General features: G+C 35.5%; 1 protein-coding gene across 2 annotated transcripts in view; it reads left to right on the forward strand.

Annotated features, from left to right (window-relative positions):
- The window catches only part of APLF (aprataxin and PNKP like factor), an 82,386-nt gene extending 57,675 nt beyond the window's left edge, over nt 1-24,711 (forward strand). Inside the window, exons 9-11 of one of the 2 annotated variants that reach the window (XM_074332091.1) lie at nt 9,281-9,327; nt 9,577-9,611; nt 18,832-18,965. In XM_074332091.1, the coding sequence (XP_074188192.1) occupies nt 9,281-9,327; nt 9,577-9,584 (55 nt within the window). In that variant the 3' untranslated portion in view covers nt 9,585-9,611; nt 18,832-18,965. Of the gene's footprint in view, nt 1-9,280; nt 9,328-9,576; nt 9,612-18,831 lie in introns of both variants that reach the window. The other variant, XM_019718313.2, reaches the window with a different exon arrangement.
- Nucleotides 24,712-25,192: the final 481 nt, after the last annotated feature.

The following is a 25,192-nucleotide window of genomic DNA, read 5'->3' on the forward strand; positions in this document are numbered from 1 at the left end:
TGCTAGAATATGAGCCTATTGTAGCAGAATGATAAAGTGCTCTGATTTATTTTGCTTAAAAGAAAGTTTTTAATGTAAGTTCATGCCAGATTTTTTCCCTATAGCCACTGAAAAAAATATTGAAGTCTCACAGATCATAAAATAACTCACAAAAATCAGCCAGAAATTGTTATATTCAAAAAATAAAAATTATGTATATATATTCCAGAAGTAGGGTTGTGATAAGCCTGTTTTTCATGATGGTTGACACATTTAGAAGGGAGATGAAATTTATGAGTGAAAACATCTTGGTTTGCTTTTTATCCTTAAAATTGTGCCTTCACAAAACAGGATAAGAATTATTTTTAATTAAAAAAATTATTCTCTCAGGTGAAATACTTTGTCCAGTTTTAATTGTTTTGCTACCCAGTCTTACCTTATAGTCCTGTGAATGTTGCAAATCACTTTCTCTTTTTGATGTGTCTAGGTAATCTCAAATGTTGTATAACACATTAAGTAATATTAGTCTTATACTATGTCATCTATCTAACTTTATATGTATTATATTGTATTTCCAAGAATTGTCATCTATGGTCAAAATTTTATTACTATAGAGCAACTATGAAAACACAAAACTGTACATATATGGGTATATTTCAATTTAAACCATTCCATCCTTTGAATAAAACAGAGTAAAACATAAGTAACAAAGAAAAAACATATGAATTATATATTAAATACATGCTATAGTAAAATTAAAGATTTCCATAGCCCATATAATATAGGAGGTTGATGTTTAGAAAAGGACATTTAATTATTAAATTTTATTTTTTTCTAGGCTGCAGGCATTATTAACATTTTATCTGACATTATACATTTTCAAATCTAACAAAATTAAATCAACTTGAAAAAATGATAAACGAACTAGTTGATGTTGTCGTTTTAAGTAGCTTGTCCATTTAACTAATTTATTCTCTGTGCCCTGTATGCTGCAGTCAGAAGACCAGCTCAGTTTAATGCATTTGATTAGCTTAAGGTACTTGTCTGAACTAGAACATTAGGTACTTAATGTCCAGTATAATCTAGTGATGGTTGTGCCTGCCTCTAACTCATTTGCTTCCTGTGGTGCATAATAGGATTTTATGCGGTACATTATTTCTGTTCTTGCTTGTTAAATTAAGCACTAAACTTAGAATACATATACACTACAATGAATGGAATCTATTTTCCACCAGTTTAGTGTAAAAATGTAAAGTCAAATTCACATACATTGCCTTGGATTTAGAAAACCTTAGGCAGGCATGTATTATGCTAATGAAAATGTTAGTGCCTTTATGTTTTTCAGAAGCCAGTGCTCTAGTTTTATTTTTTAATTGTAAGACCTTCTAAGAGGGATGAGTTAAGGAAGTATGTCAGTCATCAACTATAAGTGCTTTCATCGTAATGTATCTGCAGCATGATCTGTATAGTGTGAAAGAGCAGTGTTTTGCCACAAGCGTAATTCATTTTTTTAAAATGCGTATTTACTAGTAAGTAAATTCTTTATCTTTTGTGATTTGCTGATTCAGATTTATAGCTATGATCTAAAAGTTTTTGCTATTTCACTTTTATTTTTGTAAAGCATTCCAAGTTATTGCAATATTATTAGTTGATAATATATGCAGGTGTACCCTTAAAACTACAAGATCCTGATTTTTAGAAGCCACTTAATAAAAAAATAGAAACATGTATTTAGTGCAAATCCGTATTATATTATTTGAGGCAAAATAAGTAGGTTTTAATGGGGAAACTCTAGTTGCCTGGTAGTCAAGATTTCCAGGTCAAGTTATATGAGGCTATCAATCATTTTATTTGTAATTAAGAATAATCAAAATTGATAATATCTTAATGCATTTTATAGGATCTGTATATAGAAGAAATAACCGATCATCATTTGCCATACTTACAGTTCTTTAATCATGTGTAAGAATATGGTCTTAAAAGAAAGTATTAGGTTTGTGCAAAAGTAATTGCAGTTTAAAAGGTTAAAAATAATTGCAAAAACTGCATATGTTGATCACTTGCTACATAGTTTTACATAAGAGATGGCTATAATTTTATTTATCAATTGCAGTTAAAATTCAATACTAGTTTATATTAGTTTCAGGTGTACAGCTTAGTGGTTAGACATTTATATAATTTACAATTTATGTAGTTTATATAATTTAATTGATCCCCCCAATTAGTCTAGTACACACCTGGCACTATACATAGTTATTACGATATTATTGACTATATTCCCTGTGCTGTACTTTACACCCCCATGTATATTTTGTACCTACCAATTTGTACTTAATTCCTTTACCTTTTTCATTCATTGGCTATAAAAGTTTTCAGGGGCCGGCCCAGTGGCTCAGCCGGTTAGAGCTCCATGCTCCTAACTCTGAAGGCTGCCGGTTCGATTCCTACATGGGCCAGTGGGCGCTCAACCACAAGGTTGCCTGTTCAACTCCTCGAGTCCCGCAAGGGATGGTGGTCTCCGCCCCCTGCAACTAAGATTGAACACAGCACCTTGAGCTGAGCTGCCTCTCGGATGGCTCAGTTGGTTGGAGCACAGGCTCTCAACCACAAGGCTGCCAGTTCAGTTCCTCGAGTCCCTCAAGGGATGGTGGGCAGCGCCCCCTGCAACTAAGATTGAGCATGGCACCTTGAGCTGAGCTGCAGCTGAGCTCCTGGATGACTCGGTTGGAGTGTGTCCTCTCAACCACAAGGTTGCTGGTTCGACTCCCGCAAGGGATGGTGGGCTGTGCCCCCTGCAACTAGAAACCACAACTGGACCTGGAGCTGAGCTGTGCCCTCCACAACTAAGATTGCAAGGACAACAACACTTGGAAAAAAGGCCTGGAAGTGCACACTGTTCCCCAATAAAAGTCCTGTTCCCCTGCCCCAATTAAAAAACAAAACAAAAAAAACAATTCTTTAAAAAAATAAAAGTTTTTAAACCTTCATTTAGAAATAGTAGTAACAACATCAGTTACATTCATGTAGACTTGACAATGTACTGGGATGCCTTCTGTGGGTTTTTTCTCCTTTATTTGATGCATATGCCTTCATTTTAATAATAAATTTGTTTTCTTTGTTATATTTAGTGTTAATTGCACACACATAAGAATTTTCACATTTCTTTTGGCATAGATAGTAACTAATAATGATTTTTCAATGAACAAATTGTCTACTTTTTATTATTTTATGCTGGTTTACTCTTTCATTATTTAATAAAGACCATATTTGTTAATTCTTTATTTCTCCTAAATTTTGAGACTTAGATATTTGATAACATAGGACTCATGTTTTTGCTTTAGGTTTTAAAATAAGTGTTGAATTTCAAAAATGCAAGGTAAATTATTTTGGAACGGAAACAAAGCTATAGTATGATCACCTATTCACTGAGTAAATATTGAATATTTAACATGCTAGTCACTATTTTAGAAGCTAGTGTAAAACAGTATTTCAGGCTCATTTAGTATTTCGAGTGTTAAGTTTCAGTATTAAGTTACCAAATCTTTGGAAGTAAAAATAGAAATTATTATTCTGTTCTTGCTGTTGCTTACTTAATCTTTAGTTGGCTCTTTATGATGGAGAGATAGTGTTTAAATCAGCAGACTTAAGTTCTAGTTCTAGTTATGCTAATTCTGTGGCATTATTTTGAATGTCATTTGATTTTCCTGAGCTTTATAGTTCCTCATGAAAACATGGAAAACAATCATTTGTGCTCAGGGGGCTCCACTCAGTGGAGAAATCCAGAGCAGAGTGTAATCTATTCATACTCATAAAGTCAGATGAGTTACATTCCTGGCTACTCTTCCTTAGCTTTCTGTTCTGCCTCCTTTTCTTTTTCCCTACGTGTTAATACTGCAGAGCTGCAGGGCTCAGTTCTCTGACCTCTTCCCTTCTCTATTCTTTTTCTCTAGTTCAGCTAACTCAATTTAGTGGCTCCAGACTCACATGTTCAAATGCCTCCACTTGGTTGTAAAATAGGTAGTTCAAAATTAATCACATCTGAAACAAAACCCCGGTTTTTTATCGGGAAAACAACTCTTTCCCAAGTGTTCTCTGCCTTTGTCAATGACTTCACTTTACACATAGTGTTTAGGCACCAAACCCCAAAGCACCCTTGATTCTTCCTTCTCTTTCCTTCACATCACTCATTCAGTTCTTGCCATTTCAACCTTTAAAATATGTTAGGAACCTAACCACTTCTTACTTCCTCTGCCTCTATCATCTTAGTTATAACCACTATCATATCTTTCCTGGAGCACTGCAGTGGCTTCTTAACTGATATCCCATCTTTTTCTCTTGCTCTTCTGTAGTTTATTTTCCACACAGCAACCAGAGTAATTGTCTAAAAACAAGTCATATACTGTTGTTTTCTGCAGCTTCCCACAAAACTCTTTATTATGTCTTACAAGTTCTTCTCTGACTTGATTTCCTACTATATTCCTTCTCACTCATTCCCCTCGAGCTATACAAATCTTGCTGTGTTTTTCCAAATGCCCTAGCTTGTTTCTACTCAGCCTTAGCAAATTTAAAGACATTTTTTATTTCCTCAAGTGTTCTTCCTTCAAATATGTATTGTTATTCATATATCTCTATCATTAAAATCAGAAATGTTTTGGAAAATGTATATTTTAAAATATAACAGCTCACAAAAGCCTGGTGTGGTTGTGGATGTATAACTCTATGTCTGGAACCCAAAGATTACTATTAATAATTAACAACCATGCAAAAACAGCCCAAAACCCAGAAAGGATTTTGAAGCCTGCTGAGTTACAGAAAATGCCATTTGTGAGTTGTGCCAAAGGTTGATGTAAATCTTTTATGAATTAACTCTGAGTAAGTATTTCCATTCATTATTAGGAAAAAGGCCTGGGTGGAATTTGGCATTGTCCTTGAAAATTATTTCAAATGTTCATATGCCCCCAAATAACCATACAGTATTGCCATTTAGCCTTAACCCAGGATTATATGAAAAAGACATTTGCCTTGTTACGAAATAACTGAGTTTTGAAAATGGTATATGTATGGGCAAATGTTAGAAAATATTCTATAAATGTGTAAAGTATGATTGGGGAAATATTCAACCATAATAATTGCATGTATTATTGAAGGCAAAACTTCAGCTATTTAGTATTAATTGGCAATTACTTTTACTGGCACAGTTTACAGACATTGTTGGCTATCTTGAAGTAAAATTGATTTCTATTTCTATAAAAACAGCTGACACTTGTAAAATGCATAATAGCCCACAAATATTTATATACATTACTTCACTCAACCCTTGGAACAACCCTGGGTGAAGTAGGATCTTACTGATGAGGAAATGGAGACTTGGTTCACAGGACTTGCCCGGAATCACTTAAGCAGTAAACAGTATAGTTTGAATTCAGGCATAGCTCTTCTGATCCCAAAACCAGAGCCCCTTCCACAGCATAATGCTGGTCATCTAAAGTTTGAAAAGCCAGATAAGAACAGGTCCAAGACACAGTTGCATCCGTCTCTTTTGCATTTGTGAAGGACTCTGTTCCTTTTCGACCTGAGTGATTGCTTGCCTAGAGAGCTAAGTGTCTTAAAATGCTGGGCAGACAGTGTCTCAGGAACCTGACTGCACTGGAGTCTGCTTAAATATGATCGTCAGATTTTCATTGTTTCCTGGGGGAGTAATATGAATTGTTAATGGCAGGAAATTCTAACTTATTTTAGTCTTAGGTTTGTGTAAAAAAGATTCAGTGAGTACTTTGATTATTAACCTTATAGGTTGTGAATACACAGCAATCTCAGCACATGACATTCTTTTTAACCTAATAAGAATAGGCCAAAAAAAAGTATTAACATTAACTCAAGAAAACTCATTATCAGTCTGGAAATTAGGAAAAAAACTGTTTTCTGTATTCCCACCAATGAGAATTTTAAACTTTGGCTTGTATTGCAAAGGATTCTTGCCAAGTTCTTTTCAACAATTGTTTTCTTAAGAAATAATAGGTAGCAAAAACAAATATATTTTTTGTATTAAATAGAAAAATGTAAAATATTTCATCATTTGGAAACTCATGTAAAAGCTTAATTTAGAAAAGTTTTTTGAAGGAAAAGGGTGATTACAAAATAGATAAATTTATGAAAAATATAGTTGAATGTCACCTTGTGAAATGTACTCTTAAAGGTGATAGAAAAGATATTAACAAGTGTGAGAAAAACCCCATGCCCTCCAGCAGCTCACTTGACAGGTGATAAAGAATACACACACACACACACACACACACACACACATATCTGTGTTGAAAATTTAGGTGACAATACAAGAAATTATGGGGTATGTACCAAATGTAGATATAGACAATAGGTTCTAGAGATACTTCCCCAGGATTATCAGAGTTGCCTTCCTGAAGGAGCATAATATTCTTAGCATGAAGGCTGTGAGCAAGTGCCTATCAATGGGAAAGAACCAAACACTACTCCCAGAGAGCAGAAATGAAGGGTTGGGCTGAAGATCAAGGTTGGGACTACGATTATGGTGGACCTGGAAGGAGAGGATAATTTAAGAAATTAACATTCAGAATGCTTTTTCTTTTTCACATTTAAATTGCTGTGTAAGCAAAACATGTCTACAATTTGTTTTTGAGTGCGTGCTTTTGCATGGGATACATTATCTTTTCTGTTTCAGCTCATTTTCTTATTAAAAGTCCATTTATTATTCTGTGAGTTATATTTATCACCAACAACACAGACTAAAATATATTTGAAAATATCCCTAATAGGAAACTTCTGAATCTGTCACATAGGTTATTTTCTTCTTTATTTTCAATGAAATATGAAAACTTGTGATATTAATATTTTTATTTCAAAATGGACGTTGGGTCTCTAAGTTAAGTGTTGAAAAGCATCAATTCAACTAGTTTCTTCAGGTCTACATTGCAGTCTCACACCTGTCTTTTTATGAAAATGGCAGAGCCTCAAAGAAATAAATTTTCTCCCTCTAAGGTGGAGGAAAATGTGCACATGGAGTGAAAACCTTTTCCTTTCCTCAGTATAAAATTTCATAATACATTTTTGTGCTCTTCCTTTACAGAATATACGAATGTAAAGCTGTTTTCCTATTCCTTTGTTCTGAAATGGTTTGCCTCTCCCTCTGTAATATGTGTTTAGAGGGTGTCAATGGGGTATGTGAGTGCAGTTGTGGATGTGTTTCAAGATGAGAGAGAACAGGAAGACACACCTTCTACAACTTAGGATTCAACCAGTATGTCCACAGCCACCAGCCTATTTTCTGATACCTCGTCTTAACTTGGCATTTTTAAAAAGTTACTCTCCCTTTCAATCTCTCTAGCCTGACAATTGACCTGATGTCAGCAGTCTTTTGCCAGTTATTGTGTACATAAACTGTACTTTTCTCTGTTAAGTGCCATTGTTCCATTTCTGTACTTGTTTTTAAAGCCTGGCATTTAGTTACTTTGAGAGTTTCTAAAGTGGCTTTTGAAGGAGATTCCAGTATCAAACAATTTAAGACCATATTTAACTTTTTAATAATCCTGTTCTGTTAAGGGCAAAGCAGGAAAAGATAGGACTGCTTGGTACCTGAAGCAAACATATATTAAAAAGAAGGTGAAAAGCCTTTAAATCTCAAATGACTTTAGATATATAATAATAATAATTATGAGGCACCTGTGTAGAATGTTAACACTTGAAGAATCTCAGGGAAGGTATATGGCATTTCAGTGTGCTTATCTTACCATTTTTCAGTAGGTTTGAATTGTTCTCAAAATAAAAGGTCAACAGTGTACTATATCACAATTAAAAAAAAAAGATTTTTAAAATTCCCAAAACAATCTCAAATGACCAGCAGTCTTTTTCTACATTACTGATGAAGAATACCTTTGGTATTAATGTGCCTCGTTTTTCTGTTCCACCTCCCCTGATGTCCAGCATTCATTGTACTTTATAAAGACTGAATTAAACAGGCCACTAACCTGCACCAGCAAATTCATTAAAGAAATGCTGTCCCATAAATCATCACTGCAACTTTGTTCATTTGTACCTCTCTTCATCACGTTTAAGTTGTCCAGTTTGTTTCTCTCAACTTTGAAGTTTCTTTTCCATCAAAAGGTCAAACTTGGGTTGATTACCCCAAACACATAATCTTTTGTAGCATCTGTTTTCCACTTTTCAAAACTGTTGAGTTATGACCCTAATTAACTGTGTAGTTACACTCTTGTACAGTGTTTAATGCTCATATTGTAGAAAAAGTTACGAATAAAGACGAGATACTGGCAATAAGAATTGTCACTGATATCTGACACAAGGCCTGGCATGTAAGAAGTTCCCCGTGACTATTTCTGAAACAACTGATGAATGAATCAATGGCTAACATTAATTACTTATCACCTTCCATGCCCTCAGACTAAGAACTTATTGTGTGCTCATGCGTCCTCACAACAGCTTTACATGAATTGTACACCTCAGTACCTATGTATTGTCAGTGTACCCCAGCTCTCCTTTGTCAGTCTCCTAAGAGAGAGGACCATGATCAACCAATTGCTGCGCTGGATGTTTGCTGCCTACGCAGCTTTGCATTATCTAGAGAATGTCTTGTATATATGGTGTACCCGAATATTTGTGTAACTACTATAATAAAATAATAGAAGGAATCATACATAAAATCAAAAGATTCAATTGGTAGTTTCTGTTTGACTTTGTAATTTGTTATATAAATTTCTCAACGCAAACTGACTTTCCTATTTTTCCATAATAATGGGTGTTCTTTGAAAAGGCATGATGCTTTTATCTTTGGATTCAAGAAGAGGCTTAAAGTATCATTTTAAACATTACACACAACACGCAACACATACATATTTGATATTTTGTGTTACATATTATATATACTGTTTTACATTGTAATTTCATATATGTAATACATAACATTGACATTTTAGAAAAAATATATTTCAGTTTAGAATATGATATATTTTATTTGTCTTATACTGTTTTTCACTAGAGATAATTCATGAGGGAAGAACTTTGTCTGGTTCACCACTCTTATCTTTTCATCTAGAAATATGCCTGGCATGGAGTAGACAATCAGTAAATGTTGAAATTATAAAGCAAATTCTTCGTACAGCATGGTTACTATAGGTAGCAAACAAATAAAATCAAAGTTTTCTAATAAGAGGCTAATTTTATGTGTAGGTTAATGAATTTTCTAGTTTAATTAAAAAGTCATTAAGTTTTTTAGTGATTGGAAAACTAGATTTTATTCTTTTTTTTTTTTCAGGAAGAATCCTCAGCATAAGATAGAATATAAACATAGTACACTTCCAGGTAAGTAATTTTACTTTAGGAAACTTAAAATGCAACTTTCAAATGAATCTCCTGTTAAACCTTGACACAGTTTGCAGTTACTGTGATTTTTTTTTTTTAAATCTCTTTTGTGAATTTGTTGAATTCTGATGCTAATGATTTTTCTTAGATTAAAAAAATGTAAAATTTTGTATAGCAAATGTTTTCTACAATCATTGTCTAACAATATATATTTGTTCTTGTATCTGTTAACAGTTCTTTTCTTTGTAGGTACCTGAAAACAAAATTTCAAATTGGTCTAAATGGTAAAGAGAATTTATTGATTTCTATAACTAAAAAGTCCAGAAGTACAGCTGGGTTTAGACAAGGTTTATGCTTTGGCCTATTACTATTGTCAATAATGTCACCAGTGATCCAGTTTTCTTCCATCACTCTATCTGTAGCAGGGCCATTATTAGCCTGAGACTGGCTTCTCCCCCACCAAGGGACTGTGTGCATCCTTATTCAGCTGGCACAATAAGCACCCATGTTTACATCGAAGGAGAGAGAGAGACAATGAAAAACTTTGACTCTCACTATTCCTAGGAAAAATCATGAAATTCACTTTTTTTACTGGCGTAGATCACATTCTTTCTCTTGAGCCAATCACTATGGCCACTGGTTAGTTTGTAGCAGCACTGGAACCAGTGTAGTCACCTCCTTCAGAACCACAAGGATTCCCAATAGAAAGTGAAGTTTTAGGGGAAGGAGAAGGAGGCGATATAGACACCAGAGATGCAACTATCAACTGTCCATTGGTTCTATTTACATTTATCTGTTTTACTTTGTTTCTCTTGTTTACAAACTCTAATATTTTCCCATCTTAACAAATTCTGGCTTCTTTGTATCATTTATATAATGCAGAGGCCAATTTAACACACAATATTCTGCCCACAGAGTAAGAGGATAAAATGCACACTACCCTGGCTATGCCCACATACATTTGCATGTGTATAAACACAACCAACCTGTAACCAAGCGATAAAAAGAATTAATTTCACCACTGGGAATTCTATGTCATAGTTCTGATTGAAATACACTTTAGTGCTTTAGTACTCCAGGCACTAATGTACTCATTTTGTGTGAGCTAATATGGTATGGAGGTTATGTTACATGCTATACTTTCTTTACTGGGACTGTATCTAAAAATGTAGCATTAGACACAGTGCTTAAATTAACTTCCTTTCCAGCAATAATACAATAATATTGATTAAAACTGTATTTTATCGACAAAGGTTAGCATTGTTCCATGAAAGAGCATTTGACACATTGTGTATCTTTACAGATTGGGAGCCATTTTCCTAAATATTATTAATATGCATCATATGGTATAGTTAAAAATAATCTGAATTTTCTTTGAAAAGTCTCTTTGAATTATCATTGAAGTATCTTCTGAATGAAGGACTTATTTTTAGAACAATAGCTTTTTTATTTTGTTGGAAAGACAGCCTTTAAAAAAGTATAGATATTTTTAAGTAACAGTTTGGCTTTATATTTTATATGTACTTTCAAGGGTTGTTGTGTGGAAATATGATCAGAGCATCTCTTTCTATTCTAAAACCTATAAATTAAGGTATATGGAGTATTTAAAATATTAAGTGTTGAAGTCTCATTATTTTCAATTTAGCAGTATCTGACACAGAATTCTAACATCCTTGTTTTTCTTATTTCCCAAATCCTTAGTTTAACATTACCCAAGCTCTTGATCTCACTTATGTAATGGTTTATTTACTCACACACTCATTATTTATTTATTATATGTCTAACATGTGAGCAGAGTTGCAGAGAGACATGAAAACCAGCTCTGACTCTCCAAGGTTTGATGAGATGCTCTCAAACCCTGGAGGAAGGAGAAGGAGTACCGTATTCTGGGGGTTAGCAGGGTAGGCTCGATGCGGGAATTTTAAGTTAAATTGGTCTTTATGGTGGTAGGATTTCAGTCATCTTTGTTTCTTAGCTTGTGGTGGGTGGGTATAGGGCATCCAGACCAAGTGAATAATAGATCAATCAAGGACATCAAGGTAGAAAATAGTAAATTGGGTTTGGAGTTAGCAAGTGGATGGGTTTAACTGACACGGAGTCTCTGTAGTGACTTTGGATGATACTAAACGATGTATTGAGGCCAGATTATAGGAGCTCTGGAAAGCTAGACCGAAGCTGTGGATGCATGGGCAATAATGGTGAGCTAGTATTTTACCAAAATGAAGCTGGTGATGATGAGCAGTCTGAATTAGAGTGAGGGGAACCTTGTAGAGATTAGTTATGTAGTTGAATAAAGGGCCAGAGAGGTAGGCCACCATGAGAGTGGAAAGGTAGGATTGGATACAAGTGAATTTTGAAGAAAGAATCAATGATTTACCAACTGGTTATGATGTGGGGGCTGGGATGAGGTCCAGGAAGTAGGGATGACTCAGGATTATAGTACAAATTATCAGGAGACTGGGGATGACATTTACGCATAATAGAGATCAGAGGAAGGACTACGTAGGGTTTTTTTGTTTTTTAATTTAAATGTTGAATTTGAGGGGGGGTATCATAACTACATGAGACAATACAATTTAATATAGTACTATATACCATATACCAAATACTATAGTATTTTGTTGTATAAAGTAACTGCATTAAACTCTTACTCTTTAATTTCTAATTTGTAACATTCCTAAAACATGTCAGTCTATAAGGTTCTTCTACATATGTAACAATTTATGTAGTGTAGTGTGTTGTGCTTTTGTAGGTTTCATTGCTGTCATCTGTTAAGCTTTTTGTATATCTAATTAGTTTTAAAATTCACTAACTTTCTACACTTTTTCTGAGTGCTGTGATTTTGGCGCAAGATATTGAACACAAGAGTAATGAGAGCCAGGAAAATTTTATTTTATACTTTCTTAGTTATGCCTTACCTGTTGACAGCATTTAAAAGAAATTATCACCAGTATTTTATCACCTGATTGTTGGAGTCATTCTTTCTAGCTTTTATTCTCAGTGATCAGTACCATTCATGACTGGAAATTTAGGATGTTATACTGATAGCTATTTTAATATTTCTCTAGTTTTGGAATTGTATGCACACATGTGTATATATATATATATATATATATATATATATATATATATATATATTTTCCTCCTACAGAAGTAGAAACCAAAAGCTCTAGAAACCAAGCTATTAAGGAAGGTTAGTGGAACATAAATGAAATTCGATAAACTGCTGCTTACTGTGGGGAAAACTGAGAGATTTTAGAACATGAGACAGACTAGTCAATGGTATTTTTAAAAAGAAACAAACTTCATGTATACTACAGTAGATCAGTATTACACAAACTGCTTTCCCAAAGCTAAAATATGAATATCCATCTAGTAGCTTGGTACATTAGAAAGATGAGTATTTAGTAGTAAAATGAAGCATTTAAAAAATGTTTATTCTTGTAGTATGTAGTCAATTTTTATCTTTAGAGATATTGGGCTAAATTTCTTTCTTGCATAATGAAACTTAACACCCTAATTAGTCCTACCTAAGATTTACTAGGAAAGAAAGTAAAACCTGAGGAATTATTGATGTTAAGCTATAAATCTGCTATGAGGCCTCTGCCATTTTAGATTCTAACATCAGACAACTATTTGGAAAAACCAGCAATGTAGAAAGATCTTTTCTTCATGTGAAAATCAGCATTTCTTTCCACATGCATGTGACACAGTGTACACATTAGTAGTTCTGCCTGCTTTGTTCCTGGGATATGAATTGTAAAAGGAAATGTTAGATACAAATTTCAGAATTGTCATTCCGATATTTCAAATTCCTTTGCATAAATAGAAAAGTCAGAAAATACCACATCCTAACACCAAATAGTTAATAATAACATGTTGTTTTAAACATGTTAAAGAGTTTGCTCTTTTTTCTAAAGGTTATTTTTCATTATTGTGGTTGTCCATTGCTATCCATCAATTAAAAAAATCACTCACAGCTTATTTCTCCTGTGCTGCTTTCAAGTCGTCAAGCTGTCAACATCTCCCACATTTCATACTACTTCACCGATTTGAAGAGAAAATGAAAATTCCTGCGTTGGCCTTAAAAGTAGAACTTTGGAGTCAGAAAGGATCTGTGAGGTCATTTAATCATTCCATGATCCCTTGATTCATAGATAAAAAGAAAAATTCCATTAAGTGACTTGTTCACTGTCATGGGCTCCTTTATGACACAGATCTTTGAACTTCTCCCCCTTGAATCTAACCTCTTCTTTTAAACCATACAGTTGTTGTTTTTTAAGACTTTTTGTTGGGTGAGGGGGATGGACAACCACGTAAAAACAGAAACATATAAGCATTCCAGGTGAAGAGAGAGGAAAAAAAATGATTTCTTCCAAGCTCATCTTGATTTGGAAAAAGCAAGCTCACTTTTGATTTCTGGGACACACTCTACAATTATATTTCAAACAAGCTAGTGGTAATATAAGAAAATGCTACATATAGGCTCTTATTTTTTTTTTAATGGCATTACTCTATTTAATTCTATGGAAATCTATTGGAAGCCATAACTACAAAAAGTAAAACTACAAAAAAATTATTTTTTGTTTTTTCTTTTAAAAACTTTTATTTAAGTGTGTTTTTCCAGGACTCACCAGTTCCAAGTCAAGTAGTTGTTTCAATCTAGTTGTGGAGGGCGCAGCTCACAGTGGCCCATGTGGGGATCGAACTGGCAACCTTGTTGTTAAAGAGCACAGCGCTCTAACCAACTGAGCGAACTGGCCGCCCCTATTTTTTGCTTTTGATTAAAAAAATTAAGCAGCCACGTCTATGTCTCCTTTTATTATATTTGTGCTTTAATAAGCTTTTCACCAACCATGGCATTCTCTGTACAATACTGGGGTCTTGGCTTGGGATCCCCTGGGATACGACTCCCTATGACTGAGTTGCCTGGCACTCTAACCAACAAGCTTCCTTGTATGAGAAGCTTCCTGTGAAATTTTTGTATAGCAAACAGTGTTATTATAGCAAGGTTTATGTGAACTTTATGTGAACTTTACTAGTTTCATCACTTTGAATCCAGATATTCAGATACAATGCTGTGTGCTTCAGCTTTCTCAGAGAATACATACGTGGGTTTTTTTCTTGCTTTGTGTTCTTAGTATCCCCTTTGCATAAAAAAATATTGATTGTTATGGTAAAGATAGGCATTTTATTCCTACATTAGGTGCTAGTCATATTTATTTCAGAACCCTCCTTCCAGGGATTGCCCCATGATTCAGGAAATCATGTAATAATTTAATTTAGATCAACAAGTGCACTGATTCAGAGCATGTCCAAGTAAGGAAAGTTTCATTCTCTCTATGGCCCAGTTACACTGAAAGGCAGAAACTGTTACTTGTCTGAAAACACCTTCAGCAATTTAAAAAAAAAGGAAACTCCCACCTAGATGGCATTTGTATTGTGGAATACTTAAAATCACTAAATTGAATTTGTTGCAAGAGGGCCCATTAATTAATTGATTCCACAAAGGTAATCATACATCAGCATTTAAAACACTGTTAAGAAATGTCAATGTTGTACCACTAACAAAGGACGTAGAGCTGAATTCTAGAGCTGACTTTGACCTTGTCAGGACTTTGACTCTTCAAGTGTTTTCACTTAAAGCACAGTTAAATTACTTGTTCATGTGAAATAAAGTGGATGGAATTTGACTATAAGCTATATCAAGTTTTACTATGGATAGTTTTGTTAGATCCTGAACCTCCTGTTAAAATGTGTAAATGTAAACATCAAATGTAAATGATGATTTGATAGATATAAACAATTTTGGGGGGAAAGCAATAGTATTCTTCTGAGTAACGCAGCCTTTTTGTTTCAACAAAGCAAACCCTGTCCAGTAAGTTGCTGTCAAGATTTCCAGGACTCATTGAGCCTTCAAGCCCCTTCAATTTAGCAAGATTTCAATAAAAGTTTTTCATGTAATTCATTATATTGACAGACTAGTGATTAAAAGTGTAGATTATAATAAGAAGGGTATTTATAAAACTAAAGGTGTTCATCAGTTGATTTGCAAATAGTTCATTTGTTCATGTATTCATACGTATTCAACTATATATTATACATAAAGTGCCTTCTACATCAAAAAGTGCCTTCTGCATTTGGTGCTGTTGTAGGAGCTGAGGATACAACAGAGACAAAGCCCTACTCTTGCAGAATTTTACAAAGGTGGGCAGTGCACATGTAAACAATCATATGTCATGTAGTGATAATTGCTGAGAAGAAAAATAAAGCTGTGTAAGAGAACAGACGGCAAGGGTGTGTGTGTGTGTGTGTGTGTGTGTGTGTGTGTGTGTGGTGGCGGTGGTGTGTCATTTCAGAAACACTAGTAAAGAAGGACTGTGTAATAACTGGACATGAGAGCAGAGCCCTGAAGGAGAGAGCAAGCCAGGTGATTATCTGAGGGAAGAGTATGCCAGGTGATGGGAATAGTGACTGTAAAAGTCCTGGAGACGTTCATGTGTGGACTATTCAAGGAGCAGCAAAGAGAGGGTAAAATTGGAACAAAGAGAGTGAGTACAGAGCAGCAGATGAGAGCAGAAAAGCTAGCAGTGGCCCAATTGTGAAGGGTCTTGGAGGCCAAGTTCTCCAAGTAAGGACTTCAGTTCTTATTCAGAGTGATGTGGAAAGCTGTTGGAAGGTTTTCTGGCTTCTTTGTGGAGAATAGGCAAGAGTGGAAACAGAGAAACTAGTTAAGAGCATATTAGAATGGGCCAGGAAGATGACGATGGTATTGGGACCAAGATTTTGGAATGGATGTGGTGGATATATTTGGATGGTAGAGCCAGTAGGATCTCTTGACATATTGGATATTGGGTTTTCACTGGGGGATGTTCAAGGATGACTCAAGAAGTCATATACTCAAGACCGCTAAGAGAATGATTAGATTTTGGTGAAGCACCTCAAGAGTTGTGTTCTGGAAATGTTAGGTTTCAGATGCCTGTTAGTCATCCAAGTAGAGATAATACATAGGCAGTCAGATAAATGAGAGTCTGGAATTCAGGCAATGGTCAGGGCTTAAGGTTAAATTTGGAGATTTAGGGTATAAGACTGAATGGAACCACCTAAGAAATGTGTTAGAGAAGACGTCCCAGCCTGAAAATTCGGCACTTCAAACTTTAGAGGTTGGGAAGATGAAGATATCCAGCAAAGGAGACTGAGAAGGGACAGCCAATAAAGTAGGAGAAGAACCTGAAATTGTTTCAGTTTTATATATATTTTTCTTGTAAATCTGATAATTTCTGAATCTGAAAGGAAATTCTTTGAGATGTCATTAGTTATATATATGAGATACTTCCAAGAGCAAAATGGGCAAAAACAGAGACACTGGTATTTTTTCCTCTTCACTCCCCTCCCCATCTGCAAATTACCCTCTAAATGTTTTTAAAATGTATTTCATCATAAAAGTTATATGAGGAATTAAGATTAGCTAGACATCATGCATAAAACATGCCCTCAAGGTACTTGACAGAGATAAGAAATGTATACCAATAAATACAGTGCAAGATTTCTCTTAAGGAATTGATAGGCTTCTTGCACTAATGAGAATTATGCAAATTATTAGGTGGCCCCTTTTTAGCCTTGGCTACCAAGAAACTTGGGGAGAAATTTGATGCTCAATTTATAACAATTATGTTAAAAATTGAGATTGACATATTTATATTTTGCTTTTTATGTTCTTAGTTTTTCTACTTTTATTTGTATTATTTTCTTAAATTACCTCTGTTATTATTATAAGGTGTCTCAAATCCTCTCTGGAATGAGCAGTGATATTAAGAAAAATATAAATATCTGGGCTATGGGAGTTAAGAGGACAGATAAATTACTTCCTTTGTCATCATTTTCATTTTTTCCCCATCAAATTCCTTGACTTTCATTTAAGTTATATCTATCTTTTACATGTGTACATTTTAGGAAGAAGTTAATTAAAGCATATACAAAAGTATGGACATTAATATTTTTAACCCATGCATTTGCTCTTTATCACAGGGATTGTCCTCTGCCTTTCACAAGATTTTCAGATAGAATCTTCCTACTTGTTTCTTAAGTGTTCCACATAATCCCAGAGTCTCTCACAGCCTTATTTTAAACCAACTCTGTTGCTCACTGTGGAAAGAATATAAAACAGAGTGGGATGAGGGGAGAAATGGATTTGGAGACTGAAGAATTTTTGTATTATGATATTAATTGGAAATCTATAAATTCTAATGGCTGTTACCATAGTAATCCTACTTTTATTGAAACATGAACTGTAGAATATAACAGATTTAAAAACTAAACTTTCCAAAGTATGTAAACTTGTATCATCTCATTTGATCACAATCCTAGAGTGTCAATTACATTGTACTAGGTTTGCTGTAATAACAAACAGTCTTCAAATTTCAGTGCCTTACAACAGAAATGAGATGTATTTGTCCTTCACGTTACAGCTGCATGTTGGCTGTGCTCCTGTCCCATGTGTTAGTCTCATCTTGGAATCCAGGCTGATTGTGTTCACATCTAGGACACATTGTTCTCACAGCAGAGGGGAAATAACAATAGCAGAACCACAGAAAGCCTCCGAAAGCTTCTCCTTGGAAGGGGCACACAACACTTCCACACATTTTTTTGGGCCAAGACTGTTGGAGTGGGGAAATATAATCATCACAAGGAGGGGCAGTGAATAACTGGGATAAAAGTACATTCTGCCGTCCCGGAAAGGAGCCTGAATATGATGATGATATTATGAAGGGACCATTATTATGAATCTCACAGGACATTTTAGTCTTAGGAGCCTCATGGTAGGAAATGTAAGAATAATAACTAACAAATGGTCATTTTAGTCCCCTTTCTAGAAATTTATAGTGGTTAGCTATGTACCATGTTTCCCTGAAAATAAGACCTTGCCAGACAATCAGCTCTAATGCGTCTTTTGGAACAAAAATTAATATAAGACCCGGTATTATAGTAAAATAAGACCGGGTATTATATTGTATCATATTATACCCGGTATTACATTATATTATGTTATATTATATTATACCTGGTCTTATATTTTATAAGACCTGGTCTTACAGTAAATTAAGACCAAGTCTTGTATTAATTTTTGCTCCAAAAGACGCATTAGAGATGATTGTCTGCTAGGTCTCATTTTCAGAGAAACACGGGATTAAGTGAAATTAATTCTTCTTGATGGAGAAAGACTTTTTTTTTAAAGAAATATATATTTTTTAATTTTATTGGGGAATATTGGGGAACAGTGTGTTTCTCTAGGGCCCATCAGCTCCAAGTGATCGTCCTTCAATCTAGTTGTGGAGGGAGGGTGCAGCGCACTGACCCATGTGGGACTAGAACTGGCAACGCTGTTGTTCAGAGCTCACACTCAAACCAACTAAGCCATCAGTCACCCTGAGAAAGACATTATACAGTTTTTCTCCCAGGTTGAGTGGCAATTGATGTACTGTGTACCTAACTTCTGTTTTTTAGTGAGAAGCATTTTAGATGAAGACAGTGATAATGCTGCAGAACCCAGTACGTATGACATGAATGACAGCTTTCTAGATGATGAGGAGGAAGAATATGAGCCAACAGATGAAGATTCTGACTGGGAGCCGGGCAAGGAGGACCAAGAGAAGGAAGATGTGGAAGAGCTTTTGAAAGAAGCAAAAAAGTTTATGAAAAGAAAAAAGTAACTATTTTCTGCAATAATATATGACTCACATGTACTTGTTCTTTATGGGAAAAAAAATGTGTTGGTTATAAAAAAGTAAAAAGCCATAGGTTGCACAAAACTTTGGTCTTTTTTTTCCCCTTTTTTCCAAAGATTCTGTATTTATAGAATACGATGCAAGTATAACCAGGCAAACAACATCATGGATGAAAAAGCATGCCTCTTTTCATAGCTATTGAAACAGTTCTTCAGCAGAACCAGGATTTAAAAAATAACAGCCATCATATAATAGCTATTATTTTTCTAGTACCCTTGATGCAAACTTGACAATTTCACTTACTACTTTTGTTCTTTGAAACTTGGGGAATTTAGTACCAAATGGATAATGAAAATAGATTCAATAAGACTATAGAAGAGAAATGCTCAACACACAGGGATTATTATTTTGTGACCTACATCTGTAATTTATGTCTGAGTTTAAAGGTGGAAAACCTTAGAGAATTTGACAGTTTCTTTTTCAAACATAAGTCCTGCCTGATTATATTAACTCTCAATGTGCTGTCTTTACATTAAGAATATAAAAATGATTTTTAACCATAATTTTCTCAAATAACCTTAGTTCTTTTGTCCTCAGATGAAAGTGGCAAATTGTCTGCCAATGTTCAAGATTCTGGCCTTTTATTTCAAAAGAAACTCCTTATTCTTCAATTTTATGAAGTATATCTTTGTTGCTCTGTTCTTAAACTACTTTAGACCCTGTTATACTCTTGATTTAGGTGACTTAGAATTTTTGAAATATAGTTTAGAATCTTTAATAATAGTTGGGTGTATATACACAGGGCAGTAGGTATAGTATTAAAATAATAAATCAGGAAACCAAAAGTGTCCGTTAAACACTAATATTTTCTATTATAAGAGAACCGAAAATTTTATATCTTAAAAGGGCAACACAGATTTATAATTGTTTCCTTAGTGTTTTTCAATATCTTTCCAAGTAATTGCATATTCAAATTTACTTAAACTGAGGCAGGATAAGAGAAATACTTCTCTAGACTATTATTGCGTATTATTCTTACTTTGCCTCTGTTATTTGAGAACTCATTTTCCTCTTCTAATGTTCCTTTAGTCTCGGGGGCTTGATAAACCTGTGAAAAAAATCTTCAAATTTACTCTCATCTTTGCACTGACTTAATCCATAAAGTGTTCCTTATCGACTTATATATATATATCCCAAAGGAATTGGAAACGTGCCACATAAAAATCTTGTACACAGTATCCATAGAAACATTATTTATAACAGTCAAAAAGTAGAAACACCTAAATGTCCCATCAACTGATAGAAGGATTTAAAAAAAATGTATATCTCTAAAATGGAATATTTTTGGCCATAAATGAATACTGAAGGATTGAAACATGCTACAACGTGGGTAAACCTTGAAAACATTATGCTAAATAAAAGAACCCAGACACAAAAAAGCCACATATTGTATAAACTCATTTATATGACATATCTAAACTAGACAAATCCATAGAGACAGAAAGTAGATTACAGGTTGCAGGAGGGTAGAGCAGGAGGAGATAGGGAGTGACTGCTTATGGGTGTAGGGTTTCTTTATGAAGTGATGTAAATTTTCTAAAATTAATGGTAGTAGTTGAACAACTCTGTAAATGTACTAAAAACCCACTGAATTGTACACTTCCAAAGGGTGAATTTTATGGTATATGAATTAAATATCTCAATAAAGCTATTTTTAAAATAGAATGTAAAGGTGACCGTAGTCTTTTAGAAAGAAAAAAAGTATTTAATTTCAGAATATATTCTTGGTAGTAATGTGATAGCTCATGGTAGCTGTTTTTGTAAGGATACCTTGATGTGCCTTTTGTAATCATCCTGTAGACATGTTCGAGTATAAGTAATGTATAAATATATAACCTAATTAACTAAAGTGTAATGAAAATTTGCCCCCTGTAATTGGACTATATTTATTTTAATGTTTTTTAATTTTTTAATTACAGTTGACATACAATATTACATTAGTTTCAGTGGTACAACATAGTGATTAGACATTTATATAACTTATGAAGTGATCACCCTGATAAATCCAGTACCCATCTGACACCATACATAGTTTTACAATATTATTGACTATATTCCCTATCCTATTCTTTATATCCCTGTGACTATTTTGTAACTACCAATTTATATTCCTTAATCCCTTTGCCCTTTTCACTCATTCCCTCCAAAATGTTCTCTGTATCTATGAGTTTGTTTTGTTTGTTTATTTTGTCCTGTGGCTTCCACATATAAGTGAAATCACATCGCATTTATCTTTCTCTGACTTATTCCAATCAGCATAAATACCCTCTAGGTCCATCCATGTTGTTGCAGATGGCAAGATTTCATTCTTTTGTATAGCTGACTAATATTCCATTGTATATATGTACCAACTCTTCTTTATCCATTCATCCATTGATGGACACCCAGGCTGCCTCCACATCTTGGCTATTGTAGGCAATGCTGCAATGAATATATGGATGCAATAGTGTTTTGGGTTTCTTCAGATAAATACCCAGGAGTGGGATTACTGAGTCCTTCTTTGTCTTTTGTTATAGCCTTTGTTTTAAAGTCAATTTTGTCTGGTATAAGTATTGCTACCTCAGCTTTTTGTTGTTGTTTCCATTTCCATGAAATGTATTTTTTCATCCCTTTACTTTTAGTCTCTATGTGTCTTTTGATCTGAAGTGAATCTCTTGTAGACAGCATATGTAAGGGTCTTGTTTTCTTATCCATTCATCTGCTCTATGTCTTTTGATTAGAACATTTAATCCATTTCCATTGAAACTAATTGTTGATAGATATGGAGCTATTGCCATTTTATTATTCATAATTTTGACTTTTTTCCCTCATCTTAAAGAAATCCCTGTAACATTCCTTGTAATACTAGTTTGGTGATGGTGAACTCCTTTAGCTTTTTCTTGTATGGGAAGTTCTTTATCTGTCCTTCAATTTTAAATGATAGCCTTGCTGGGTAGAGTAATCTTGGTTGTAGGTCCTTGCTTTTCATCACTTTGAATATTTTGTGTCAATCCCTTCTGGCCTGCCAAGTTTCTGTTGAGAAGTCAGCTGATAATTTCATGGGAGCTCCCCTGTAAGTTACTAGTTGCCTTTCTCTTGTTGCTTTTAGGATTCTCTCTTTGTCTTTAACCTTTGCCATTTTAATTATAATGTGTCTTGGTGTAGGCCTGTTTGGGCTCATCTTATTTGGGGCTCTCTGCTCTTCCTGGGCTTGTACGTCGATTTCCTTTACCAGGTTAGGAAAGTTTTCAGTCATTATTTCTTCAAATACGTTCTCAATCTCCTGCTTTCTCTCTTCTCCTTTTGGTACCCCTATGATGTGAATGTTGTTATGCTTGATGTTGTCCCAGGGGTCTCTTAAACAACCCTCATATTTTTTTAATTCTTTTTTCTTTTTGCTGTTCTGATTGGGTGTTTCCTGCTGCCTTGTCTTCCAAATCACTGATTCAGTCCTCTGCTTTATCTAGTCTGCTGATGATTCCTTCTAGTGCATTCTTCATTTCAGTTACTGTATTCTTCACTTCTAACTGGTTCTTTTTTATGGTCTCTGTGTCCTTTTTTATGCTTGCTGTCTCTTTGTTGAAGTTCTCACTAAGTTCCCCTAACATACTTATAATCACTGTTTTCAACTCTGTATCTGGTTAGGTTGCCTCCATTTTGTTTAGTTCTTTTTCTGGAGTTTTCTTCTGTTCTTTCACTTGGGACTCATTTCTGTGTTTCCTCATTTTGGCTGCCTCTCTGTGTTTGTTTCTATGTATTAAGTAGATCTGCTATGTCTCCCAGTCTTGGCCAGGTGGCCTTATGTAGTAGGTGTCCTGTTGGGCCCAGTGACACAGTCTCCATGGTCACCTGCTCTGGGTGCTCCAGGAGTGTCCCTTATGTGGGTTTCATGTGCCCTCCTGTTATATTGAGCCTTGGTTGCTATTGGCACGTCATTGGGTGGAATTGACTTAAGCTGACTGGCTATGGGGTTTGGCCAAGTCCACAGCTTACATGCTGCTGTTCAGGGGGCTTACTCCACTGAGTGGGATTCGCCCCAGCACTCTCTGGTGCCCGCTGAGACCACCCTTTGTGTGTGACACTTGTGGGGCTAATTGGGCAGTGCTCTGCTGTGATCTGAAGCCAACCTCCACCTATGTTGGTTTTGGGGCCTTTTGGGAGGGGCTCTTGTGCAGGCCCAGGTCACCCACTGACTGTGACTGTTCGGGGACCACATAGTGGGAGCTACAAAGCAATTTGTGGTTGTTGGCTACCTGTGCTAAACCCAGAGGTGCGTGGGAGAAGACACATTATGAACCGAGGACGTTTGCCACCAGTACCAGGCCCCTGGTAACTCTGCAAAAAGCCAGGAAACCCTAAGGCCTGCTGCCACCTGCTGGTTCCATTAAGGTTCAGCTGCTGATAGAGTCTCGTGCAATATGCATATTGGCTGAGACAGGTTTGGGGAGTCATTAGAGTGGGAAGAGTTGTGGTCACCAGGTTAATGTAAATTCTGGTTTGGTGCCAGTGCTGAGCCTGGAGCTACTCAGCAAAAGTCTCAAAGCACACTAAGGCCAGTTGCTGCCAATGGAGGCCTGCCAGACTCTGATAGTTTTCCAAGAAAGAGTGCAATGTGGCTGGCTGCTTGATGAGAAAGTGCCTTCAGCTGGGGTAGTTGGGTTGGGCATGGTCCCAGTGAGTCAGCAGGGTGGAGCCCCGGAACTCACTAGGCCAATCAGATTCAGATTTGGCCTGTGGGGGAGGGCTCAACACAGGAAAGATGGCGCCTGCCTGCCAGCTGCATGGGAGAAGGACCTCACACAGGGAAAATGCTGACTGTCCTCCAGCCCTCCTTCCGCAGCCACATAACTCAATCTGCACTCCTCATATGTCTCTGACACCCCCAGAGTTACTGTCCCTTCGCTGGAGCCCAAGGTGAGTACCTGGGAGAGAGTCTGTGCACAGGCCATTTAAGAGGATGTCTGGGTTTCCCGTAGCCTTCCGTCTGGGACAGTCAGAATCCCCACTGTTTTTCACAGCTAAATGTTGTGGGGGCTCCTCTTCCCAATGTCAGTACTCTGGGCTGAGGAGCCCCACTCCTCCCGGGGGGGAGCATCCGCGGCCAAGATATCCCTCCTGATTCTCAACTGCCACATGGAGGTTTGGGTTTTGTTCCATGTCTCTACCCCTCCTGCCAGTCTCAACATGGCTTCTTTATATTTTTAGTCATAGGACTTCTGCTCAGCTAGACTTCAGATGGTTCTGCAGGTTTATTGTTCTATAATGTAGTTGTAATTTTAATGTGTTCACGGAAGGATGCAGGCGCAATGTTTATTTACTCTGCCATCTTGGAGCTCTACTCCCGTCTTGCTGCATATTGAAATACAGTCTCGATGTTGTGGAAAAGCCTTTGTGTGATTGAGTTGCAAGCTGAACTGGTAGATTTTTCCATGGGACACAATTTTTACTTGAAAGAATGACTGGCAGACATTGTATAGTTATTCAAACTTGAGTATTTGTCAGACATTTTTTGAAAAATGAACTAAGTGAGCCTATTTTTCTCGAGGAAGACAATCAACAGTATTTACGGTAATTGTAAAATTTGAGCTTTGAAGCAAAAATTAAAATTTTGAAAAACTTATATCAGTCTCTGTGGGCTCAATAGCTTCCCAAAACTTAAAAAACTGTTCTGATGATATTGTCGGTGATATAATGAAATGTGTGACTATTTAGAAGATCTGCAAAACTCAGCAAGCCAACAATTTCCAAATGACCAGCATATATTACAAAATTAGGCATAGGTAAAATATCCATTCAAAGCTTAAGATAAATCAATGGAACTTAATGTAACAGAGTCTCTAAGTTTATTAACATAGTTTCAGATTACGCATGGCAACTAACCTTTCAGAAGCTGCCACGTGTCTAATTTTGGTGACATAACAAAAATAATATCCATAATTATCTGAAAAGCCTATTCAAATACACCTTCATTTTCCATCTACATATCTGTGTAAGTCCTAATTTTCTCCATATACTTCAAGCATAACAGCATATGAGAGCAGACATGAGAATCCATCTGTCTTCTACTTAACCAGCCATTAAAGAGATTAACAAAAATGTAA

This window comes from Rhinolophus sinicus, linkage group LG05 (assembly GCF_036562045.2).
Source record: "Rhinolophus sinicus isolate RSC01 linkage group LG05, ASM3656204v1, whole genome shotgun sequence".
NCBI classification, from domain to species: Eukaryota; Metazoa; Chordata; class Mammalia; order Chiroptera; family Rhinolophidae; genus Rhinolophus; species Rhinolophus sinicus.